At 31.6% G+C, this 26,422-nt stretch overlaps 1 protein-coding gene across 2 annotated transcripts in view; it reads left to right on the top strand.

The window, feature by feature from the left end:
* The window catches only part of LOC140436715 (uncharacterized), a 369,152-nt gene that overhangs the window by 326,685 nt on the left and 16,045 nt on the right, over nt 1–26,422 (top strand). For both annotated transcript variants that reach the window (XM_072525765.1, XM_072525764.1), the window contains exons 4-6: nt 9,891–10,285; nt 10,340–10,502; nt 13,639–13,850. In XM_072525765.1, coding sequence (XP_072381866.1) covers nt 9,891–10,285; nt 10,340–10,502; nt 13,639–13,850 — 770 coding nt within the window. The remainder of the gene's footprint in view (nt 1–9,890; nt 10,286–10,339; nt 10,503–13,638; nt 13,851–26,422) is intronic.

Genomic DNA, 26,422 nt, shown 5'->3' with positions numbered 1-26,422 from the left:
CTCCCAGCAGCAAGTCCTTTGTCCACCTTCCATCTGCCATTCTTGTAAATCTGTCTAATTTCTGGTTTACCGTACAGGTCTCCGATCTCTTCATTTGTTCTCCTTCAAACGTCTTCATAGTACTTTACTACCCCGAATATTTTTCTTATAAAACACTGTGTTCCCAGATGTTCGGCATATTTTTTTGATTTTTGTTCCTAACCTATATATATATATATATATATATATATATATATATATATATATATATATATATATATATATATATATATATATATATATATATATATATTGCTCCCATACAGCATTGTGGGTTGGATCACTGTTCAGTATAGTCACAATTTTGCCTCTCTTGAGATGTTTTTTGTGCTTAGTTAAAAATCCTCAGCAGTTTCCCTTTAGTTGTTGCCATTAACACCACATCGTGGCCAAGACCAAGACCAAGGCCAAGACCTGGTTTCTGTTGTTATAAATAATACCTTTCGTTCGTATTCCACTCTCTTTCATTACTGCCTCCAGCACGAAATTTCAGAGTATATAGGAGACGGGATCGCCTTGCTTTAGTCCCCTCTGTTGTCGGTCTTCATTAAGGTCATTTTTACTAGTCTGATCAACTTTCCGGAATTCCAAGTACTCTTAGGGCATGATACAAATGCCTTCTTATCACAGAATCATAAGCTTGTTTGAAATCTATAAACAGGAGGTTTAGCTTTAACTTTTGCTCATACGTACTGCTTTGAATCATTTTTAACACGAATATTTAATCTATAGTGGATCCGCCCTTTCTAAATCCTCCCTGGTATTATCGTAGTTTTGTAGTTCTCGCAGACTGCTTTATCTCCCTTCTTATGAATGGGAATGAATGGAATATTACCTATCTTCATACTACTGGTATTTCCTCTAGCTCCCATCGTCTGTGTTTTGTCTATGTAAAAAGTATCTATAAAAAAATGTTTATGTTAATATTTAGTTCTGAATCACGAGTCACACTCAGCACAAGGTATGTGATAGATGACATTAACTTGTTCCAAAAGGGACAAGGGTGTTTTGTTTTTAGAAAATAAATTTTTATATTGTCTTGACATTCTTAACAGCAATTTTAAAAGGAACGTTATTGTGTTTATACAGTCTAATAAGTTTTTCAGTAACCTGAGGAAAATAGGGTAAAGAGGAGTAATGAAGTTTAAAGTTAGTAATAAATTCACTAAAATGAAAAGAATCTATAATAACATAATCATTATTATAGTTGTAAGGTTTTGACAAGATGTCAGTCAAAAATTTTGCAATATTTATATTGAGTGAATTGATTGAAAAAACAATGGGCCCCATGCTCAATGTAGGCTTATGTATTTTCGGTAGACAATGAAATCTAGGAGTATACCCATCATAATTATATAAAAATTTAGCAAGAGGTTGATCTATGATCTTTAAGTTTTTTAGGTGAGTAATGAATTTTTTGATTTTATTTGTAAATTTAGAATAAGGTTTGGTAGAGAGAGGTTGATAGTACCTATCATCATCTAACAACGATTGACTAAGACTGAGATATTGATCTCTATCCATGAGTACAGTGGCATTACCTTTGTCACTAGTAAGAACGAGAAGATTAGGGTGTGTTTTTAAAAAAGATACCATCTCCCTGTAAATCTTATCTAACTCCGATATGGGTTGTCTAAGGCGATTAGTAAAATTCAACAGAATATTGTTGGAAGAAGGCCTAAGAGATAGAAGGTCAGAGTTGTCTGAATAAGACAAAATATTCTCAACATCTGCAAATATTCTACTAATAGAATAATCTTTGAGAGTTAGTTGTAGGCCAAATTTCGGACCCAAGGATAACTCAGAATGTGCTGAGGAACCTCAGTATTAGATAATTTCTTAATCCACTTAGGGTTGAATTGAATTTTCTTAAATTGAGGGGTGTCTAAGTTATTAAGTTTCTTACGAATGTGTGCCATGGATTTTTGATAAACAAAATTAAAATTTTTAGGCAAATAAGCCTTAAAAGTATCCAACATATGGTCGGGAAGGTGATTATCTAAGAAAGCAGTGACATTATTGATTTGAGAAATAATAAACTTAATATCAATGTAAACCTTAAATATATGGAAATTAAGTAATCGTGCCCTCACCTGTCTGTTCAATGCCTGGCTTCTACGGTAGAGTGTTCCATTAGTAGAACCTGAAGTTGATGAAAGAATGTTGGAAGTGGTGTCTGTGATAAATCTTCGGATCTTCTTAGTTCTCCTACAGTCAAGAAGAAAAGTTCTTCTTGCTTCCGCTGTTGCTAGATTCTCTGTCAGGTTGGTCCATCTTTTTAGCTTCTTTACTACTGGTTCTCCATGGATGCGCCTGGTGGTAAAAGCGTAAAACCTCTCTGTTACTGAAAGCATCGAGAAAAGGAGCACGACCATTAATCCAATATAAATCAAGAATCACTCGAAGAGTGGTGGGTTTTTGGTCAAAACTCACCGTTACTTCTCGAGATATTTCTATTTTTCCGTTTATCTGCTGCACCCTGTATATATATATATATATATATATATATATATATATATATATATATTGTTATGATGTGTTTTTTTGTTTGAATGATGAGCAATGAGTATTTTTAATAATATAATATATAGGGTTTTTATCGCGGTTCTCAAAGAATTAGCTTGTAAGTACTTTTTTAAATTATCTTTATTATAACTATTATGAAACACACATATATATCTAACCTATAATGTAAATTTAAAATAAACTATCTTTAAATTGATATTCTTATAAAACTAATTAAATTCTATAGACAATCTAAAATTTAAACAAAACTATCTTCAAAATTGAAATTGTTATGACACTAACTAAATTATATTAACAAAATTTTGTACCTTTCTTTCACTGAATGCCTAAATGAACTGTTTTCCACTATATATATTCTAATCACCACTGAAAGTCTTCGTACTTCGGTTATCCTTGTTTTTTGTGAAATTACTTTTTTCAATTATCAGCTTCTACCAATTTAAGATATATTTTTCTTCACCAGCATGTATACACCACCAACCAAACCAGCAAACAGCATTTATATTTATTCTTCTTTTCAATATACCAATATCCAATTATTATAAGTTGATTTATACTAATCTCCAACCATAAAATTTAATTTCTTCCAATATACCTTTTTTATCTTCAATAATTATTTGTGTATAATTATAAATGTGCATTAAATATATGCATAATTTTTAATCTTCATTTAACTCACTATATTAAACAATTTGACTATTTGTAACTGATTCACTGACTGTCTTGAAAATTCTGAACAATTTACTTCACTCTACTAACTTTCATAATAAACTGGCCTGACTTCTGACTAAAAACTTCCAAAAACTGCCTGACTTCTGAATAAAAACTTAAAAAACTTCTGAACAATTGACTTCACTAAGTAAATGTATCTATCTTCTAACTAACTTTCATGATAAAACTGCTAAAAACTGCCATCTTGAATCCAAATCACGGGTATTTATATGTTTTTTGGATTTCTAGAACCATCTCGTAAGATATCATGTTCCAATTTGTTCTATCAAATACTTGTATGAATTTTCTGGAACAAACCATTTCGCAAACATGGCCATCTCCGGAGATCCAGAGAATTCCATTCTTTTCTATTAATAATTTTGTTTACATTTAGGCTTTTCAGATCAGAATATATAATTAAATTAGTAACTAACACTCTAATTTAATAAAATACACATTTCAAACAATATATTATTATAATAACCCCACTTATATTCGTATTATGATTCTTAATTTGACACTTGGAGTATGTATAGTTGGTTGCCTAGGCACATGGCTCACTTAAATCTATTATTTTACAATTTATTATATTTTTCTATTATATTTTTACAATTATTATATGCTAATTTCTTAAAATGCCCTCACATAAATATATTTTATTAAATTCTCTAGTATATAACTTATTTAAAACAACCAAATATCTAATATTATGTAGTATATAACTTATAAATTATTTTCTATTAACCCTAATCGTATCAATACCCCAAAATAATATTTAAAATAAATAATTTACTTATTATTTTTTTAAATATTAATTTTCTCATACCTTATTAAATTTAATAAATCAAATTTTTTTTTTTTTTTTAAATGTGTTAAATACATCCCTGTTCGCTGTCTATGTCAAAACAGAGAACAACGGAGCACAGTTCGGCTATTCTATGGTCAAACTGTCATGTCAAATAAAATATAACCTTAATTAAAAATATAATGGATATTGTGTTCTGTTTATTTATAGACAAAATCTAGGAATTATTTCCATTCAACATGCTTTCATCCATATGAATTGGTAAGTTTTACACTTTTTATAAAGACATTTACACAATCAATTCTGTATCTAACCCCAAATTATGATTTTTAGGGTACAAATTAATTTCCATATATACAAAATTCAACAAGTATGATGTCAAATTGATTCAAAATAATGAAATCTACCATCTATTTAACAAATCAAGTCTATTGAATAAAATGGATATATCAGTAAGTTGGTATTGTTGTTATTATTTGTGTTATACTTAGATCTGGTATTATCCTTTTATAATAATTAATTATTCCAATGAAACCTCTTAAAGTTCTTAAATTGTGTGGTGTTTTATATTCCTGAATGACTTGTGTCCGTTCTGGATCCATTTCGATTCCCTTAGTGTTAAGTTTATAACCTAGATATATGACTTCTTTTTTAAAAAATGTACATTTTTCTTGATTTATTTTAAGTCCAACTTTATCTAATCTGTTTATTATAATTTTTAGGTGTTTCTCATGATCTTCAGCCATTTTAGAAAAAATTAATATATCATCAATGTAGTGAATTACAAAATGTTCATATTGATCCAAAATATCATGAAGACATCTACATAGAGCACTGCAAGATGATTGAAGTCCAAATGGTACTACTTTGAATTGATATACTACTCCATCTATCTGAAATCCTGTATACTGTCTACTTTTTCTTTCTAGAGGTATTAACCAAAAACTATGCTGTAAATCGATTTTAGTGAAAAATGACATTCCTGTAATTCTTCCTAATATTCCATCTATACTCATTGGTGCTTCAAATTGCTTTTCAGTAATCTTGTTAATATTCCTTGCATCCAAACATAACCTGATTTCACCTGATCTTTTTCGTACTACTACTATGGGGTTAATAAAACGTGTGTCTGCCTTCTCAATGATCCCATCTTCTAACATATTATTAATTGTTTTGTTTACTTCTTCTCTGTATTTATATGGTATTGGGTATGATTTTGTTTTAAAATCTTTTTCCTCCTTAACTCTTATACTATGGATATAATTCTGTGCAATTCTATTTTCTTTATTGACAAGTCCCTTGTGTTGCTGCAATATAGAAATGACTATTGATTTATATTCTTCAGGGCAATTTAAAACTTTCATCATATCTTCTTCTTTACAAATAAAATTATTCTTCATTATGTACTCATTATTCCTTGCTTCCAATTTTACGCACTCCGCCTCGTAGGCATCCATCTGCTTAAAATTTCCATTCCTTAAATATTCACTACAATAATTATTTTTTACATTCTTTTGGGACATTTCCCTATCATCAAAATACATTTCTTCTTCATAAACATCATTATTTTCTTTTAATAATATCCTATCAACTCTTATTCCTTCTTCTACCTCATCTTTCTGCATAAATTTAATTATTTGCCCTTCCAAAGTTACCATTTTTTCTTCAAAATCTATCTTTACTTTCTTCTTTTCCAATTCATCATTTCCCATTAATATATCAACACATAAATCCTTGACAATAAATCCTTGCATATTAATTTCTTTATTAAGAATATTAATTTTAAAATTGGCTAGTTTATCAATTTCACCCAACTTCTTATTATTTGCACCAATAATTTTAATTTTTGGAATCTTTATTATATCTGATAGTTTTAATGTATTAAAAATAAAATTCTCCGAGACTAAAGTACTTTCTGAACCAGTATCTATCATAATCTTAATCATTTTATTTTTGGCCAAAGCATTTATATAAATTAAATTAATAGATTCAATAATTTTCTCTTCATCTAAAGAAATAAATTCAGAAGGTTTTTCATAATAGCAATGGCCTAACTTGTAATTCAGAAAGTTTACTGCACAAAATTTTGATTATTAGAATTGTCCGATTGTATCTGACCACTTGGATCTGATGTCCTATGTCTTTCCCTACTATGACTTCTACTCACATTTTCCTGCCTTGTATTATTTTGTTCCCTGTCTTCGCAGCTTCTATTCCTTCGAACACAATTTACCTGTCTGTTATAGTTAGGTCGCTCTGTATTTCTTCTATTATTAAAATCTTGTCTATTATTATTAGTACTGTCATTAAAATGTTGTCTATTATAATTAGTATTATTATTAAAATTTTGTCTATTATAACTAGTATTATTATTAAAGTTCTGTCTATTTGGATTACTGTTATTATTATTAAAATTTTGTAAATTATTACCATACCTAGTATTAATGTTATATGATTGTCTATATTGTTGAATATCATTTTTATTATATTGAAAGTTATTATTGTTTTTTCTGTTGTTATTATTACTTGTCATATTGCCTCTTTGTATTCTTTGAATAAAATTAATAAAACTATCTATTGTTTGAATATTTTGTACAGTTACGGTTTGCACAACATCAGCATCAAAATGTCTAGATACATTTAAGACTGTTTCATCCTCTCTAAGTGGTGGTTCTAAATATTTTGCAACTGTTATCAATTTCAATGCATAATCTACCATATTTGATTTTAAATTTTGATTATACTTTCCAAAATATAGAATTTCTCTAAACTTGGCTTGCTCTAATTCACCCCAATAATAATTTAAAAATTTATTTTCAAATGTTTGAAAGTTATCTAAATCATTTTCAATACTAGCAAACCAAGTTGCTGCATTGTCATTTAATGTCACTCTAATATAATCTTTAATATCATTAATATTATTCACAAATCTTAATTTATGTTTTAAACTATTTATGTATACTCTAGGATGCAAATTTTTTATATTACCAGAGAATTTAATCCCAGTCTCATTTGTTAAATTTAAGTAAGGTCTTCCTATGTCTCTCATTTGTGAAATATCATCTATTCTCTGTTCCACATTTCTTATTTGATTACAATTTATTTGGATATTTTGTTGTATATCGTCTAATTTTTCTTCTGTGTTTCTCCTGTCTTCGTTAATTTTTACTTCTAAGTTACATTTCTGTAACTCTATTTTCTGTTCTATATCTATCTTATTATCTTGAATAATCCTCTTTACTTCTGTCCTCTCATTGTCTATCCTTTTCTTGTAGTCATTCCGTATACTTTTTATTTCATTTGCTACTTTTTTCTCTGCAGCTTCAAGTTTTTTATCCATTTGTTTTACAATTTTATTATTATTATCTTCTATTTTCTTTTCTAATTTTCTATAATTCTCTTCCAATTTCTGTTCCATTTTTTTCATGTCTTCTTTGACTTCTTTTGAATTCTCTTCCAATTTTTTTATGTCTTCTTTGATTTCTTTTGAATTCTCTTCCATTTTTTTTATATTCTCTTCCATTTTCTGTTCCATTTTTTTTATGTCTTCTTTGATTTCTTTTGAATTCTCTTCCATTGTCTTGTTCATCTGCATCATTAATGACATCAAAGCTGCCATATTGACATTTTCCTCTCTTTCTGGATTCATTTCTGCAGTATCTTGTGGAACTTGAACTAAACTCTCCTCTTGTATAGGTTGTGTTTCTACTTCCACATCTTCTTCATTCTTTTTGCTTCTTGTACCTTTCTTTCCTTGAGACATTTTGAGACTTTACTTGTTCAAATATAATTAAAATTAAAATCTATAATTTTTTTTTTTTTTTTACTGATAATTAATTTAACTATATGAGAGCACTTATCTTCCCAAACTAATTCTTTTAAATAGAGAGCCACCGCGTTGGGTGCCAAATTGTTATGATGTGTTTTTTTGTTTGAATGATGAGCAATGAGTATTTTTAATAATATAATATATAGGGTTTTTATCGCGGTTCTCAAAGAATTAGCTTGTAAGTACTTTTTTAAATTATCTTTATTATAACTATTATGAAACACACATATATATCTAACCTAGTCAATGTAAATTTAAAATAAACTATCTTTAAATTGATATTCTTATAAAACTAATTAAATTCTATAGACAATCTAAAATTTAAACAAAACTATCTTCAAAATTGAAATTGTTATGACACTAACTAAATTATATTAACAAAATTTTGTACCTTTCTTTCACTGAATGCCTAAATGAACTGTTTTCCACTATATATATTCTAATCACCACTGAAAGTCTTCGTACTTCGGTTATCCTTGTTTTTTGTGAAATTACTTTTTTCAATTATCAGCTTCTACCAATTTAAGATATATTTTTCTTCACCAGCATGTATACACCACCAACCAAACCAGCAAACAGCATTTATATTTATTCTTCTTTTCAATATACCAATATCCAATTATTATAAGTTGATTTATACTAATCTCCAACCATAAAATTTAATTTCTTCCAATATACCTTTTTTATCTTCAATAATTATTTGTGTATAATTATAAATGTGCATTAAATATATGCATAATTTTTAATCTTCATTTAACTCACTATATTAAACAATTTGACTATTTGTAACTGATTCACTGACTGTCTTGAAAATTCTGAACAATTTACTTCACTCTACTAACTTTCATAATAAACTGGCCTGACTTCTGACTAAAAACTTCCAAAAACTGCCTGACTTCTGAATAAAAACTTAAAAAACTTCTGAACAATTGACTTCACTAAGTAAATGTATCTATCTTCTAACTAACTTTCATGATAAAACTGCTAAAAACTGCCATCTTGAATCCAAATCACGGGTATTTATATGTTTTTTGGATTTCTAGAACCATCTCGTAAGATATCATGTTCCAATTTGTTCTATCAAATACTTGTATGAATTTTCTGGAACAAACCATTTCGCAAACATGGCCATCTCCGGAGATCCAGAGAATTCCATTCTTTTCTATTAATAATTTTGTTTACATTTAGGCTTTTCAGATCAGAATATATAATTAAATTAGTAACTAACACTCTAATTTAATAAAATACACATTTCAAACAATATATTATTATAATAACCCCACTTATATTCGTATTATGATTCTTAATTTGACACTTGGAGTATGTATAGTTGGTTGCCTAGGCACATGGCTCACTTAAATCTATTATTTTACAATTTATTATATTTTTCTATTATATTTTTACAATTATTATATGCTAATTTCTTAAAATGCCCTCACATAAATATATTTTATTAAATTCTCTAGTATATAACTTATTTAAAACAACCAAATATCTAATATTATGTAGTATATAACTTATAAATTATTTTCTATTAACCCTAATCGTATCAATATATATATATATATATATATATATATATATATATATATATATATATATATATATATATATATATATATACATATATATATATATATACCATATAAGAAAACAACACAATTTTTTGTTTCTGATAATAATTAAAGACACATAAAAGCAAATATATTAGGGTTGTTGTTCAGAAATATTAACATCTGGTATATAGTGGACATTCATAAAAATCGCATATTAAATAAATAGAAAACTGTCTTCATACTAGCACGTGTGTACTTCTGCAAAACAAAAATAATTTTATAACAAAATCGCTTTTCTATAATGACACTTTAAAATAATATTTTTCTATTATTTAAATGCTGTACCATTTTTACACGTTTTAAAGTTTAGTTTACAGCTTCTTAAAATACTTTATGGTATTTTTAATGAACCATATTATTTCAGCTGCAAGACCTGGAAACGTATGTTACAGCAATGAACATTGTCGCCTTTGGACTGCAGACAGCCACTGTGATTTCCTCATCCCAAATCTGTTTGGAAGATGTTCCTGCAACTCCCCTTTTAAGCAAGTAGGGGATTCGTGCGTCAGATCTGCTTTCCAGACTAAATCTACAAGTGTGTCTACAACCGTCCCTACCTCAACTACTACCATGAGAAGCACAACTTTAACTTCTACTACTACTGCATTTTCCACAACTACTACTGTTAGGAGCACAACAAGAAAACCGACTTCTGAGATTAAAAATCATGATATAGAAACCAACGTTATTGTCGATAATGGTATGCCGCAGGTTGTGCTTAAGGAAAGAATGCCTGGGAAAGACAGAACAACAAAGACCGTAAGTTGAGTATAAAATATATTTTTTTAAATATTTAGAATTATATTCTTCAAGGTTCCCACTACATCTGATTTTACAACTCGTATTCCAAGTACACAGAAATTTGTTTCTTCAAAAATGGACTCAACCACAAGGGCTACAATTTCCAGGAGAACTACTACAATGGAACCTACATCTACGATTCCTCCAGAACTGATGATCCCTTCGATAACGACAAGTTAGTAAACAGTTAATTATTAATACTGACAGTTTTTAGTTAGTAGACAAAAATATAATTAATGAAAAATAGTTGATCTAATATTCTTCACTCCTACCAATCTTTTACCACTTTTATTTCTGTGTTCTGACGCTATTTTACCGTGTCATGTTAATACAATTAGATGGTTTTTCTGGAAATAAGCGACAATTTTACTTTTGAAAAAGTTTATTTTGATACTACGATTTTTACTTCGGAAATCGTTCTCAAAATTTTAAGAACGATATAATTCTGGCTTATTCCCAGTAGGAAAAATATTTGGAAAACGAGGTCCAGGAAGAAGAAGAACATCTTGGTTAAAGAACCTCAAAATCTGGTTCAATACAACATCTGTGCAGCTTTTCCGCGCTGCTGCAGATAAGATAAAGATTGCCATGATGATCGCCAACATTCGTAACAGATAGGCACATCAAGAAGAAGAAGATTCCCAGTAAAAACAGTTATTTCTCTCATTACTTTCCCCTAATCTAATATTTCCAACCAAATTGTCTGTCTGTTCTTTTCCAACTTGGGCATTAAAATCACCTATTAATATTGTAGTACCCCTTGTTTTGGTTATAACATGTTTCTATTTCTTGTTCTTTTTTTGTCTACAGTTCGTACATACACGTGTATTATGTTCATACTTTATCTAATGTTTGTATTTAATTGTAATTAGACCGACTTGTCACTAAGCGATGGAAGAGCTCAGTAGACAAAACCTCAAAACCAGCTGCAGACTGTGGTTCCGACCACAAAATGTTACAATCATTATTCTGCATTAAGCTATACAGTAAGACAATTATTATAAATAAAAGACAAACATTGTTCCAAAACCCAAAAAATTTTAGAGAAGTATTAGCATAAGATGATGCACCAATAATTACCAGAGATCCTGATAAAACGTAAGAATACACAAAGAAGTGGATCGCTGAAGCCGTTAACAACAGGAACCCTAAAGAAAAAATTAATAGGAAACAACATTGGATGACCTAAGACACTCCCAACCTTGTTTAAGTAAGACGACAACTTAGAAGCGGCACATCAAATTTGCACAAGTGCCTAAAATAATTATATTAAAAACATATGTGCACAACTACAAGAATATGCTGACCGCGAAGAATCTTGAAAACTGATCTTAAAAGTAAAATATCTAGCGAGAAAATTCAAACCACACACACAGTTCATGAGTCCATGAAAGATAATAGTGGAAATACTATAACAACCCCAGAATGTATCGCAGCAGTCTAGAATTAGAATTATATATATATATATATATATATATATATATATATATATATATATATATATATATATATATATATATTAAACCTAGATAAGATTAATACTATTATAAAAATTAATATTAAACTCATCAGTCTTCCGGGTTGAACCTCTTTTCGACATCCTCTCTGATGTCTTCTTCGGGGCTTCCGAGGTCTCAGTCTCCCGAGCCCCCAGACACTACTACACTTACTAGTCACTGAACTACTAGTGAGTGTAGCAGTGTCTGCCCTTGGTCTGATCTATAGGCTACCGTCGCCAGGCACCGTTGGGTCGACTTTTTTGGCTTTCCCGTTGGGAAAAAGTGCCTTTTACTAGTTTGTGTCATGTCAATTACGGGGTAGATTAGACATTTCACTACTACGCCGGCTTATGCGGGTTGGTAGCGGGATATAACGCAATGTTGAAAGGATTGGAGAATGAGGGGAAAGATGGGTTGGGGATCTGACCTCTTCTAAAGGCTTGGACATAGGAGAAACTCAGTAGCTAGCGTACGGCAGGCACGCCACTCCCTGTAACAGCCTCTCCTCTACCGGGATCGTAGAGGAGTGCTGCCCGCTATCGTTACTTGTCAGTAAACAAATGCCTTTTGCAAACCACAGCTACCTAGACTATAAAACTTTCTATTGATCTGTTCTTGAGATTTAGTATCCAAAAACGTATTGCAATGTAACTCACGGGGACTATGCCAAATAGTCCACTTTACGTATTGCTTTTTAAGTCAAAATGAATCATCTATTTTGATGTTGCCATCTATTGTAAAATACATCAAATTCACTTGATCCACTCTGGCATTGAGGAACTTTAGATTCATAATTAAAATACAGGGTGTTTCAAAAAAAGGTAATCCCGTCTCTAGGGTAGCTAAAAAACAGAAAAATAATTGGGGTTTGCTTAGTAAAACTTGTATTCAACATTTGAGTACATTTTGATTTGATTTTACAAATAACAATGTTTTAAAACTCTAATTATTGTTGATTTATCGTCATAACAATCAATAAATGTCAGATTTCCACGGCACACTTGGAGAAAATAGAGGTATACCTATTAGAACTTTATCATTACTACCAGCATCAATTATTATTTCATAAGTTTCAAAATATTCCGAAAACGGTACACAGTATCGAGTTTTACCAAGAGTACCTTTTTCGTGTAAAATTGAATGATGTTTAAGTTTACTTGAAATTTTGATTAATAAATATACTCTTAAAAAAGTTATATTGACTAATACTTAGTGCGATCCGTGTAACTAGCGCCCTCTATGAGAATCAGATATAAAAACAAATTCATGGGATGTATCAGCTTCCAAAACATATTCTTATAAAATTTCATTACAATGTTGCCAGTAATTTCGGCTCAATCGTAAAAAATGCGTATCGCCCTGTATCTTGAAAACGGATGGCGTTACAAAAATTTTTTACTAAGCAAACCCCAAATATTTTTTAGTTTTTTACCTACCCCAGAGACGGGGTTATCTTTTTCTGAAACACCCTGTATAATTACGTTTATCGGGCCCATTCACGTTCTCAACTCCTCAAGTGTTTTCCTTTTCTATTTCAATGATGAACTGAACTTTAAAATAAATTTTAGTGTAAACCTGTTTCCTAAACGTATTTAGCTTTTCTTCATTATATGCCAAAATCATAAAAGCGTCATCTACATATCTGAGCCATAGATTTCGTTTATATTTTCGCTATGTATTACTCGTATTTCCAATTTTCTTGACAAATGGTTTAGCCCCTTTTGTAAAAAAAAATGTGAGTTTGAGTTAAAATACTGCTTAACAGTTAATGCTTAGTTAAGAATTAATTTTATCAAATTTTCTTTTTACTAGCTTTACCTCCAACAACCACAGGCATAAGGACTAGAGTCGAAACGGGCGACGAAGCTGTAAGCTTGGGTTTACCCTGCGTGACTGATATGCAATGCAGAATGGCTGATTCATCTTCAAAGTGTATAGAAGGAATTTGCGATTGTATTATTCGGACAAACGGAACACGATCTTGTTCAGCTAAAAATCGTGGATGTATTCCCGGCACGTTTCAGGTGAGTACTTGTTCCTAAAATATTACTAATGATATTTATTATTACTAACGATTACCCTAACAAACAAATACCATTTAGTTAATCCCATTGTTAAAAATTATTTCAGAGCTTTGGTGAATAATTTGTTTAATTATTATGTACTTGAAGATTATAAAATTTCCTTTTATTTTTTTTAACAGCAAGGGTGCCTTGAATATATACTAGTCACTAAATCGACTATCGAGCAAATTTTCTCTATTAACAATCTTAAAACTAATGTTTTACCCAATGGCATTCCTCAATTTTTTTATCTGGCTTAAACATAGACCTTAACACGCACAGGAATTTTAGACATAAACTATTTGCAGTAACTCAAAAGGTTTTCCTCCTCCTCAGTTCTAATCCCTTTTCGGATTTGGTGACACCACCAGGTCTTTACAGTTTTTGCACGATTTCCCTCCATCCTTCCCTTTCTGGGCTAGTAGTTCGGCTTCATGTAACCCTTGGTTAATAAATATTTTGTTTAATCTACCCAACGGCTTGGAGATCTTCTTCTTCTTCTTTTCCATCGTACCTGTTCTTTTGGCAATGTGTCCAAAATACTGCAAATATCTCTGTTGTATTTGTTTAAGCAATATATCCTTTACTTTAAGTTGTTCTAATATCGATACGTTAGTGAGATTATCAATCCAGGATATTCTTAACATGCGGCGGTATACCCACATTTCAAAAGCGTCTAGTTTTCCACGTTAAGGTCCACGTTTCGGATGCATATGTGATTATGGGAAAAATAAGTGCCCTTACCAGCCTTAGTTTTGTGTGTATTGTTATGCTAGAATTTTTCCAAATTGTTACCAGTTTCATCATAGCTGTTCTAGTAATAGTAAACCTTCTACGTATCTCTCTGTGACACCTCCGTCATTTATTATTAGGGGCCCTTGGTATATGAAACTATTTACTACTTCATAGCCCCCAATTTCTTTAATGTGTTGAAGATTATTCCGAGCTCTGTCTACTATCATGATCTTTGTCTTACTCCTATTTAGCTTTAGTCCCTATGTTTTGCTTTTCTCCTACAGACATCTCATTACGTTTTCCATTTCTTCTTGATTTACCGCGATTTTTAAAGTATCATCAGCATATCTCAAGTTACTGATTTTTTGATCTCCTACTCATATTCCACCCTTCCATCCGTCTAGTACCTTTCGCATAATGTGTTCGCTGTAGATATTAAATAGAGTTTACAAGATTATGCATCTCTGTCTGACACCTGCGTCTGTTCTGAAATGATCGGAATGGATGTTGTTTATTTTTACTGTGCACTTGATATTTTTATATAGACTTAGTTGAATTAAGTGGTGGGGTGTTCCCATTTCCGCTAGTATGGACCATAGCTGCTGCCATTTGACTTTATCGAAAACCTTTGTGTAATCCACAAAGCACATAAGCATAGGAGTATTGAATTCTCGTTTTTTCGATTAGCTGTCTGATATTAAGGATGTGTTCTCTTGTGCCTTTTCCTGGGACAAATTCCGCAATTTAGTGGAGTTCCTTTTTTGAATATAGGGATGAAAGTGGATGTTGTCCAGCTGTTAGGCCACTCTCCGGTTTCCCAAATCTGTTTGCAAATCATATGAATAACATTTACTCCAACATCTCCAGTCTCTTTTAAAACTTCTGCGGTAATCTGGTCTGTGTCAGGAGATTTTCTATTTTTTAACTTTTTGATCGCTTTTTCTACCTCTGACTTTAGAATTTTTAATGATCATCTGCATATAGACTTTGACAATATTTTCTCGATACTTCCGTAATCCCTTTCTGTCATTTATAATATGTTGGTTTTGATCCATTATTGTTTGTGTGATTGGTTTAAATTCCCTGTGTTTTCTCTTGATGATCTCTTTTTCGGTTCTTAGCGTTAAAATCGCCCATGATTATAAGTGGTTCTTTAGATGAAATATTTCTTATTGTATCTTCAATAACGGATTATACGTCTTCCACTTCATTGTCTAACGCGTCTGAGGTTGGCATATAGACTTGAAGAATGTGTATTTTATTTGGTGATGTTTACACTAAGGTTTTACAATATATTAAAAGGTTTAGTTAAGTCTTTTTATAATTTCATGCTGATCCAGGAATTGAATATCCTCTATGTTTCCATAGTTATGATGACTGTTTTGATGCTTTTTTGCAAATACTTTAATCACATCTGCCAGCATTTCCACACCTAGGTATCTGTGAAGGTTGCTACTTCTTATGTACGAGGGAGCATTTACAATATCTCTCAATGTTTAATTTTTTTTTCTTTTTGCTGTGTTTTATCATCTCAGCCGGACATCTAGATTGATTCCCAGATATTAGTGATATTTAATACTATTGGTGTTTTATTAATTTCTTGTTGGTGAAATCTACATGTACTGATTTAGTCTAATTGAGTTTGTTATGCGATTTTTTGGTCCATGCATTAACTTCATTGAGTTCCTCTTGCAGTTTTACTTTTGCTTTAATTGCATCCTCATCAACTGCTAATATATTTGTATTATCAGCAAACGTAGCAGTTGTGAATGTGTTTAATACTGGTATATCGTAGGTTTACAGCAGATAAAGTTTTGGACCTAAAACACTGCATTGGGGCACTCCAGCCTTTATTGTTCTCAACTTATAGTAACAGTCTTTATATGTTATTCTAAATAATCTTTCACTAATATACGATTTTAGTAATTGACTATGTTCTTTAGGTTAAAGTAAATCCAGTTTGTATTCTAGCCCATCATTTTAGACTTTATCAAAAGCCTGAGTAACATCCAGAAAAATTGCCGGACCCACTTTTTTTTCCTCTAGAGCCTTTTTTTATTAGATAAGTATTTCTACGGACCTGGTCTAGTGTAGTGGTCTAGCGTGATTATTTCTAAACCCAAATTGATGTAGACGGATAATAATTTTTTTTCTGTTATAGCTTTTAGTCTTTTTAATAGAGTTTTTTTAAACAATTTTAAAATCACTGGCAGCAAAGATATTTGCCGATATGATGTTACCACATTTGATGATTTCCCAGATTTGCTATCAGGCATTTTCACCACCTTCTAGCAAATTGGAAAGTATTTAAGTCTAATCATCATCAATGGCGCTACAACTTTTCGTGAGTCTTTGCCGCGTTTACTATTGCCTTCCATGTTTTCGGTTCTGTGCCAGTAATTCCCATTGTCGCACTCCCATTTTCTCTAGATCTTCTTTGACTGCATCTTTCCACCTTTTTCTAGGCCGCCCTACAGACCTTCTTCCCTCTGGCCTTTCCCAGAACACATTGTTTATAAGGCGATTGTTGTTACTGCGTATCACATGCCTTGCCCATCTGAGTCTATTGGCCTTTATATATCTGACTAGATTTTCTTTTCCGAATAGAGACTCTAGCTCTAATCGACGCATTAAATAGATTTGATAGCTTAACTATTGCTTTTCTGGGCAACTTTTTCAAGATTTCCTGTTATGAGCTCAAACCCCGATGTCTGTTTTGGATTGATGTTTGTTAGTATTTCGGTTTTAATTTCTTTAAATGTTACTAATTACATTGTCTCTTTAATATTCTCATCTGCTGTTGGAAAGTTGTCAATCTAAGATTGCATATCATCCGTGGTAAATGTATTGTATTTCAAATGATCAGCAAATATGCCTGCTTTTTCTTAATTTTTTCAGATTTTCTAATGGTTGCATTTTGTCTTGTTGGCCTTTTGAATATCCTTGTGACTCTCCATAATGAGTAATTACTATCTTTTTTATGGGTAAGCTCCCTTAAGAATTTTTTTATTGATCCGTGTTTAATTTTTTAAATTTCCCTGCTTATATTGTGAGTTATTTGATTTAACCTTATTTTTTTACAGTTGTTCTGCATTTTCGGTAACCATAATTCTAATCTCAGTTAGGCGATTATTACCTTCCATCTTTCTTTTAATTGGTTAATTGTTTACTTTATATCTATGTTTAATTTATCTGCTTTTTGGTCAAGCTCTTCAATTGTTTTTAAGCTGACGTTTAGTATTATTCTGCTTTCTAAATCCTATATAAAACCTATACAATCAGTGGTCTTGTTATATAATGTTGAGTTCGCTTCTTTTATAATTATTCTTTCTCTCATTATTACTGAGAAATGATCTGATACTATGTCTAGTATCAGATTCTAGTATCAGATTTGATGTAGTAATTTTTCGGGATTTTTCTAGCAATATAGAAATATAGCAATATAGAAATCTAATAGGTCTGGTATCTTAGTCGTATCTGCAGGCCAGTACGTTAGCTTATTAGTCGAATAAAAGTTACAGTTATACTCTCCAGCTGCAGAATATAGTGCACCCCATGGACGTATAAATAGACTGTTTACTTATAGGTCCATGGTGCACCCCCTTTGAGTTGATCAACCTAGAGCGTTTTATTGTATGAACAATAAATGTGGGAATGCAATAGATCAGCAATTTAATGAACAATATTAAGCCAAACGTATGGGTTGAAAGTAAGTACTTTATAGAGTTAAGTACAAGGCTACTGATTATGGGATCGATCGAACTAGAGTCAAAAAATAAACATTACCATTATGAAGAAGAAATTATACCCCGCACTACCTGGCAATTACTGGAAAAGATGCTATTAGCAGTTATCACTGCCTTGACTAATATCGTTAAAAATAATGAACAATATAATGAAGATCATCATGTTTCAATAGAACGTATATTCATGTTTCCGTATTTTGTTAAAATTTTCGTCAGTATTTACACTAATATTTTCCACAGTAATTTCCACAGTGGGAAAAAGGCAGCATTGAATGGTCTCCACGGTAACTATATTTTTCGCCTTTATTTCGTTTTGTGGAGATTCCTAAAAAATTAAACCTATTTAATACAAATGCAAATTGATTAAATTATCGCCAAAGAATTTTAAACAAGTTGCGTTTCATCACTCCAGAAATGTATTTTTTTTATATTCAGCGAAATTTTAAAATTTATAACTACTGTAGAAATCTTACTCGACCCAAAATGCTATTTAAAATGTTGTGGTACTACTTACCCTCTTGACTATAAAATGCATGAAGTTTGACCTTTTAAACAAAATCTGATGGGTCTCTGCGTTTTTTTGAGATGTTAAAGCAGTTCCTGATCACTGCGGTGTTCCGTTCTAGTTTGACCGCCCTGTATAAATAAATACCTACTTATAACCTCTAATATCTTACTCATGATTATTAGTATCTTTATATTTCTTTTATTATAAGTAGGTTATATTACAGAATATTATAAATCAAACAATACGAAAGAGAGTTGTGGTTGTTTGAGCACCGGAAAAAGTCATCATTGAAATTGATTGTAGGCGTCGCTTAGTACTCTGTTACGCACTGATTTATTAAATTACGCAATAAGAATATTCGCAACAACAACACCAAATTAACTTTAATTTATTCATTCACTTCAAGCACCATAAAAAATATTTAGAGGGGTCAATAATGTTGTTTAAAAAATATGTTTTTTAACGCAAGATACACCAAATGAAATACATAGTATTGTACTGAAAAAACAAAGAAGAGGAAAAGCAAATTTACACTGTTTTTTAACATAAAATGACAAATTATTTATTTTAAGGTTGCTTTTAATAATAATTTATGTTGTTAAAATATATAAAATGAATACTTAGAGCGCCAAAAATAGGAGTCTTCAGATCAATTGCTGGATAAACATTAAGAAACGGAAAACCAAATAACTAAATAGATATGAATCTGTGATCTGATATTATTTGTAACATACAGAAAAGTGTACGATGTAAAGACATTAACTTAACCAGCATGTTACACGTATGAATAGTGAAAGACTAGCTTTACAATACGACTATAGTTTTAAAATTAGACAAAAGCAGACCTGCTTTAACATAAAAAGAAGAATAAAGCATAGAAATCTCCAGTTTAATCTCAAGAGTGTGCGACACAAATTTAAAAAAATATAACATAGAACATATATAATTAGTAGCAGGAGAGAAGAGAGATTGAGCGAACTCATTCAAAAAAGGAGATCAAAAACAGCCAGAAAACTACAGAGGTATAAACTTGTTAAATACTACTCTAAAACTTTCAACTAAAATTTTTATAAGAACTAATAAATCAGTGGATAAGTTTAGCAAATGAACAACAGGTTTTTCGTAGTGGAAGATCATGTACAGATGCAATATTCGTCATAAAGCAAATTACTGAGAAATAGAGTATAATAAACCAGCATTTCTGTGTCTGATTAACTTAAAGAAAACAGTTGACAGAGTAAGACTCAAAGATGTAATCTATCTTCTGCATAATAAAGAAGTTTCTCTAAGAAAGAAGGATTATAAAAACTATAAAAAATATTTACCAAAACCACAAAATGGAAGTCAGAATAGATGGACAACTTACAGAACTTATAGAAATAGGCAGCGGAATAAGACACGGAAGCTCATTTAGCCCTATCATAGGCCATAGCGCATAATGCTCTTCAAATAAATCATAAATGAAATCATCACAAGCATTAACAAAGGAAGAGGGTACATAATGGGGAACAAAGAAGTAAAATACTCTGTTACGCAGACGACGCAATATTGATAGCCCAAGATGAGAATTCTATATGACGAAACAGATATATTAACACTGCTATAAAGTCAAGAATTTATAAAGCCAGTGTAAGACCATTAATGACTTATGCCTCAGAAACAAGATCCAACACAGCCAGAACACAAAGGCTACTGGAAACGGCAGAGATGAGACTACTGGGAAGAATTACAGGAAATACGCTAAGAGATCTAAAGAGAAGTGAATACATTAGAAGAAAATGTAACGCACAGTGTATAAACGACTGGGCACAAAATAGAAAAAAAGAATGGAATAACCACATAAGCAAAATGACGGATACTCGTGTCGTCAAAGTAGCAAGAGATGTCACTTATCGACAGAAGAAGTATCGGACGATCGAGCAAAAGATAAAGTGACAACATTCCATAGAGGTATTAAATTGTAAAAAATTTTAATTTTAATAGAGTATTTTTACTAGAGTGATAAAACAAATATTTTTCTTGAGAGCGGGCTGTGAGACAATCTGTATAATAAATAATTGTCAGCTATCTTTAGCGATATTGAGAAGAAAGATCTGTTGTCAAATCAAAGCCATTAGTTAATATAAATATTAATAAACAAATAAAAGTCGAGACAAATATCTACCAATATAATTCATGTGCATGCAGTGACTATAGAAAATATAGAAAGAGTTTTAACCTCACCAAATGTTTTTCAAGTATCCAATTTAATTACCGCTGTCGCTTACCAACACATAACGCACTTTTCACAAAACACACGTGTCTAATCTTGAACGAAGGTCAACTTGTGCAATCTTTCTTCTAGGGACGAGAAACCATTATTCATTCTTCTTGTTGTTCTCCGGCGTGTGTAATCCTTTTCTTTCTTCAGTCCTGTTTCATCAAATAATCTGTGCTCGATAGGACCACGAATATGTGGGAGCCTTATGACTGGCTCCCTATATGAGAGGGTTGGAAATCTTTTGATTCCAAGCCTTACTTCAAAGGACTTGTGAGTGGATGTATCTCCATAGGTTTGGTTCTTCAGTGTCCGTTGAAGGATAAGGATTGTTAATGTGAGCAAATATAGCTCCAGAGAAGTAAAATCACTTTTAGTTTGTAGTACTTGATGCGTAAAGGTGAAGATTATTCCTCTTGTATTTAGGTGTGAAAACTATTTAAGAGGCTGTGGCGCCAATGAGTCGGGTATCCCGAGCAAACTTGATATTAGTGAATATTTTACTCATTCTACACTAAGAAAAGTGTAAAGAATTATATTTTTATTTTATATTTTAAAACGATATGTTCATTTCTGGAACATAGACTGCCCGCGTTGAAGTATTTACTTCAAAACGAAAGAAAGAGTGATTTGAGAAAGTAAGCAAACTTAACTTAAATGTAATTAAAGAAATAACTATTCCTAAACTAGGGTAATACATATAAATGTGACAAAATTTAAAATTTTAATTTTCTACTTTGTCCACAGGAAGAGGACAGAGTTTTGTAATGGGTCTGTTAAAATATCCATCTCTAGTCTTTATTTTAACACTACGGACCTTATCGTCCTTACCAGTAAACAATTCAACAATTCTTGCCAATGGCCAGTGTAGGGGTGGAACTTTATCTTCCTTTAATAGAACTAAGTCGTTAACTTCAAGATTCTTCTGTTGTGTTAACCACTTGGGGCGATTCTGAAGTTGATTAAGGTAATCAATTTTCCAGCGTTTGGCAAATGATTGCTGAATCTTCATGTAGTTTTGCCAAATTGTCAATTTATTGTTAGGTATTTCCGTCACTATCTCTTCAGGAAATGACGTAATTGGTTTTCCTATTAGGAAATGTCCTGGAGACAATGTGTTAAAGTCATTTGGATCATTTGACATAGCACAAAGAGGGCGTGAGTTTAGTACTGCTTCTATTTGTGCAAGAACTATGCTAAAGGCTTCAAAAGTTAAAGTGGTATTGCCTAAAAGCCTTAAAATGTGATATTTGGCACTTTTTATGGCTGCCTCCCAAATTCCACCATGATGCGGAGAATGGGCTACAATGAATTTCCATTGGATTTCAGAAGAGGACAGAAAATTGAATATGGACTCAGAGGTTTCCTTTTGTTTAAGAAATAGTGCAACTTCCCTCAACTGATTTCTAGCTCCTAGAAAATTAGTGGCGTTATCTGAGTAGATAATTTGTGGACAGCCTCTCCTACTGATGAATCTTTTTAAAGCAAGTAAGAAACTTTCGGTAGAGAGACCTGTGACTAATTCGATGTGCACTGCACGAGTAACCATACATACGAACAACGCTATGTAGGATTTTATTTTTGGAGCCTTTCTTAAATTGGAGCTTTTTATAAGAAATGGACCACCTAAGTCTAGATCAACATTGGTAAATGGAGGGGAGAAACATGAACGTTTTAGTGGTAAATCAGCCATTAACTGTGTGGCTGTCTTTGCTTTAAATTTAAAACAATCGTGACATTTATTAATTATTCTTTTAGTTTCTTTGAGACCATTTAGACACCAATATCTTAAACGAAAATTGGAAAGAGTATTTTGAGGGCCTGCATGACATAATCTTATATGTTCTCTATGCAGCATTAATTTTACTATGTGATTATGAGAGGGTAGAAGTAATGGGTACTTCTGTTCATATGGGACGTCTGAGTACCTTAGACGACCACCTACACGAATCATTTGCTGATTATCTATGAATGGGTTGAGTTTTAAAATTGTTCTATTTGAAATTATCTCCTTATTTTTAAGACAAGAAAATTCTCGAAAAAAGTGTGCCTTTTGCAAAAGTTTTAATATTAAATTTTCAGCATTTTTTAATTCTAAAACAGAGAAGGGTCCAACATATTTTTCATTTGGAAACTTGAAATTCTGAATGTACCTGAGAATAAGTGCGATACTGCGTTGTAGTTTTGAGAAGTTTGAAAATTTGAGAGATAAATTTTCAATGAAACTTATTGGGCTTTCTTGTGCTAGATGAACTATTTTGTTTTCCTCGGGTATTTTACTTACATTTGGTTTTGAATCATAAGAAGTTAAATCTAAGTCATAATTAAGTAGAAATGAGGGACCTTGAAACCAAAATTTTGAGTTTAGAAGTTCAGGAGCAGACATGCCTCTTGACGCAATATCTGCGGGGTTTTGTTTTGACTTTATATATCGCCACTTAAATTGTGGGTTTCCTTGTATTTCAGAAACTCTATTTGCAACAAACTGTGACCATCTCGAGCTATGTGAGCCTAACCAAGCAAGTACGATTTCTGAGTCCGTCCAGCAGTTTATTGAGTCTATTTGAGTTAATTTATTATTTAGAATTTCAACTATTCTTTTAGTGAGTTTGCTGCATAAAACAGCACCCATAAGTTCTAACTTAGGTAAAGTTAATGTTTTTATTGGAGCTACCCTACTTTTAGAGGTGATGAGTGTGGAAGAGACATTTCTTGAGCTATAAGTAACTCTAATATATATGCAGCTGGCGTATGTCTTTTCACTAGCGTCGGAAAATGCGTGTATTTGCATACTACATATATAATTTTCAATAAAAAAAGGTCTGTGAATTTTTAAATGTTTTAGTGCTGAAATATGTTTGAGAAAATTTAACCATTCATTTAAGAGTGTAGAGTCTAAACTTTCATTCCACTGAATTTTTGAAAGCCAAATTTTTTGCATTATTATTTTTGCAGTTACTATTACTGGATTAATTAATCCCTTGGGGTCGAAAAAACTTGCGATTATCGAGAGCAGTTGTCTCTTACTGTAGGAATCTTTTATTTCGATTTCTGGTACTGAAATAGAGAAACTATCTAATTTAGAGTCCCAACAAAGACCTAATATTTTATTGGAATGATTTTCTGGAGATATAACATACGTAGTCAGTTGAAAATTGTGAAATATTTTCTAAAAATTGTGGTGAATTTGAACACCATTTGTGAAGAGATATGCCTGCCTTTTGTAGCAGTGCAGTGATTTGCTTATGCGCAAGTGTGAGTTTTTCAATACTATTTGTACCATATAATATGTCATCAATATTGCAAAAATTAATGAGCATATCATGAGCGAGAGGATATTCTTCCTTATGCATGTTTGCGAGTTCAATTAAACATCGTGTACTAAGGAAGGTAGCTGGTTTCGTTCCATAGGTAACCGTTTCCAATTGTCTACATTTTAACGGCTCCGAGGGAGAGTTGCGCCACAAAATATTTAATAAGAAAGTTTGGTTGGGGTTAATTCTGATTTGTCTAAACATCTTTTTTATATCAGATGTGAACACATACTTAAAGAGTCTAAAATTGACTAAAGTGTCAAATAGTTCTGGTTGTGTGGTATAACCCTTTAACATAATATCATTAAGGCTAAAACCAGAAGTGGTTTTCATGGATGCGTCAAAAACTACGCGCAAACGAGTTGTGAGAGAAGTGTCTTTTTCTACACTGTGGTGAGGCAAGAAATATTTGTTTTCTGAGTGTACATTCTCCAGAGACAACGGAACATATTTTGCATGTCCTAATTCAACATACTCATCTATAAAAGATTTATATTGTTTGTAAAGAGAATCATTTTTTGAGAATTTGTTCTCCAAATTTAGAAATCGCCTTCGCGTTATTTGGAAAGAGTCGCCCAATTTATTATTTTCATTAGGCGTGCATAGGGGTAAATCTACTTGGAACTGTCCATTCGGTAGGATTTGTGTTGTGGCTTTAAATATTTTCTCAGCCTTTTCATCATCAGGACTTAAACGCTTTATTTCGGGAACTTCTTCAATGTCCCAAAACCTTTGGAGAAGATTATTTATATTTTCTTCTTCAGTGTGAGATTGAACAAATAAAGAAATATGATTCGAGTGTGAATAGTTACAGTTTGAGTGAGAGTGCATCTTTTTCTTAGATGAAACTTGTGGAGATAAGTTACCGAACATGACATATCCTAAATGAGTGTTTTGAAGCACTGGAAAACCTGCTCCAATATGAATTAAACCATCCTTTAATAGATCACAGTAAATTTCTGCACCTAATAAGAGATCGATTCTCCCTGGGGAGGAGTAAGAGGGATCACTGAGCTTTATGCCAACTGGTATTTTTATTTTGCTACGATCTAGAGGTACCTGAGGTATTTTACACGTAATATTATCCAAAACTGCACATGATACTTCAAATTTCATATCATTGTTTTTATATGGGAAAAATTCAATGTTTACCATTTCATTTGAGATGGAACAATTTTGAGAAATTGTGGAAATTTGTAATCTTTTATTAGTGTTAGAGTAATTTAGTTTATTTACTAAATCTTTTGTTGCAAAACTCGATTGAGATCCATTATCGAGAAGACATCTTGCGTGTACAGGTTGTCCACTTTTAGAGTAAATTGTTACCAGCGCTGTGGCTAGCAAAACTTCGTTTTTTGGATTGAAAGTTGAGAGAGAAGAGATGCAAGATGAATTTTAACTTTGTGTGTCTGAGAGTAGACAATATTCATTTGTCTGAGTGCTTAAGTGAGTAGAAGTGTTTGGTGATTCATTATATGAATGTGGAGAATTAATTATTTGAGTAACTTGGGCATTATTACTCCTTTGAGGAGCATGAAAATGACTTTGAGAGATATGTGGTGCACTATGGCGAGTTTGTGAATCACCCTGTATACTTGCGGACGATTGAGAAGTTTGTGGTGCATTAAAGCGTGATTGTTGCCTATTGGCGTGACTTTGATTACCATCACGTGAATTTGAAGCCCGAGAAAAATGCCCGATTTCGGCGTAGAGAAATATTTTATATATGAATTGAGAAATGCACATGCCTCAAGGGCGTGTGAGAATGAACTAATAAAATACTACTTGATGCGTAAAGGTGAAGATTATCCCTCTTGTATTTAGGTGTGAAAACTATTTAAGAGGCTGTGGCGCCAATGAGTCGGGTATCCCGAGCAAACTTGATATTAGTGAATATTTTACTTATTCTACACTAAGAAAAGTGTAAAGAATTATATTTTTATTTTATATTTTAAAACGATATGTTCATTTCT

The sequence above is a fragment of the Diabrotica undecimpunctata genome, chromosome 3 (assembly GCF_040954645.1).
Source record: "Diabrotica undecimpunctata isolate CICGRU chromosome 3, icDiaUnde3, whole genome shotgun sequence".
Classification (NCBI taxonomy): Eukaryota; Metazoa; Arthropoda; class Insecta; order Coleoptera; family Chrysomelidae; genus Diabrotica; species Diabrotica undecimpunctata.
This window is presented reverse-complemented; position numbering and strand designations above follow the sequence as displayed.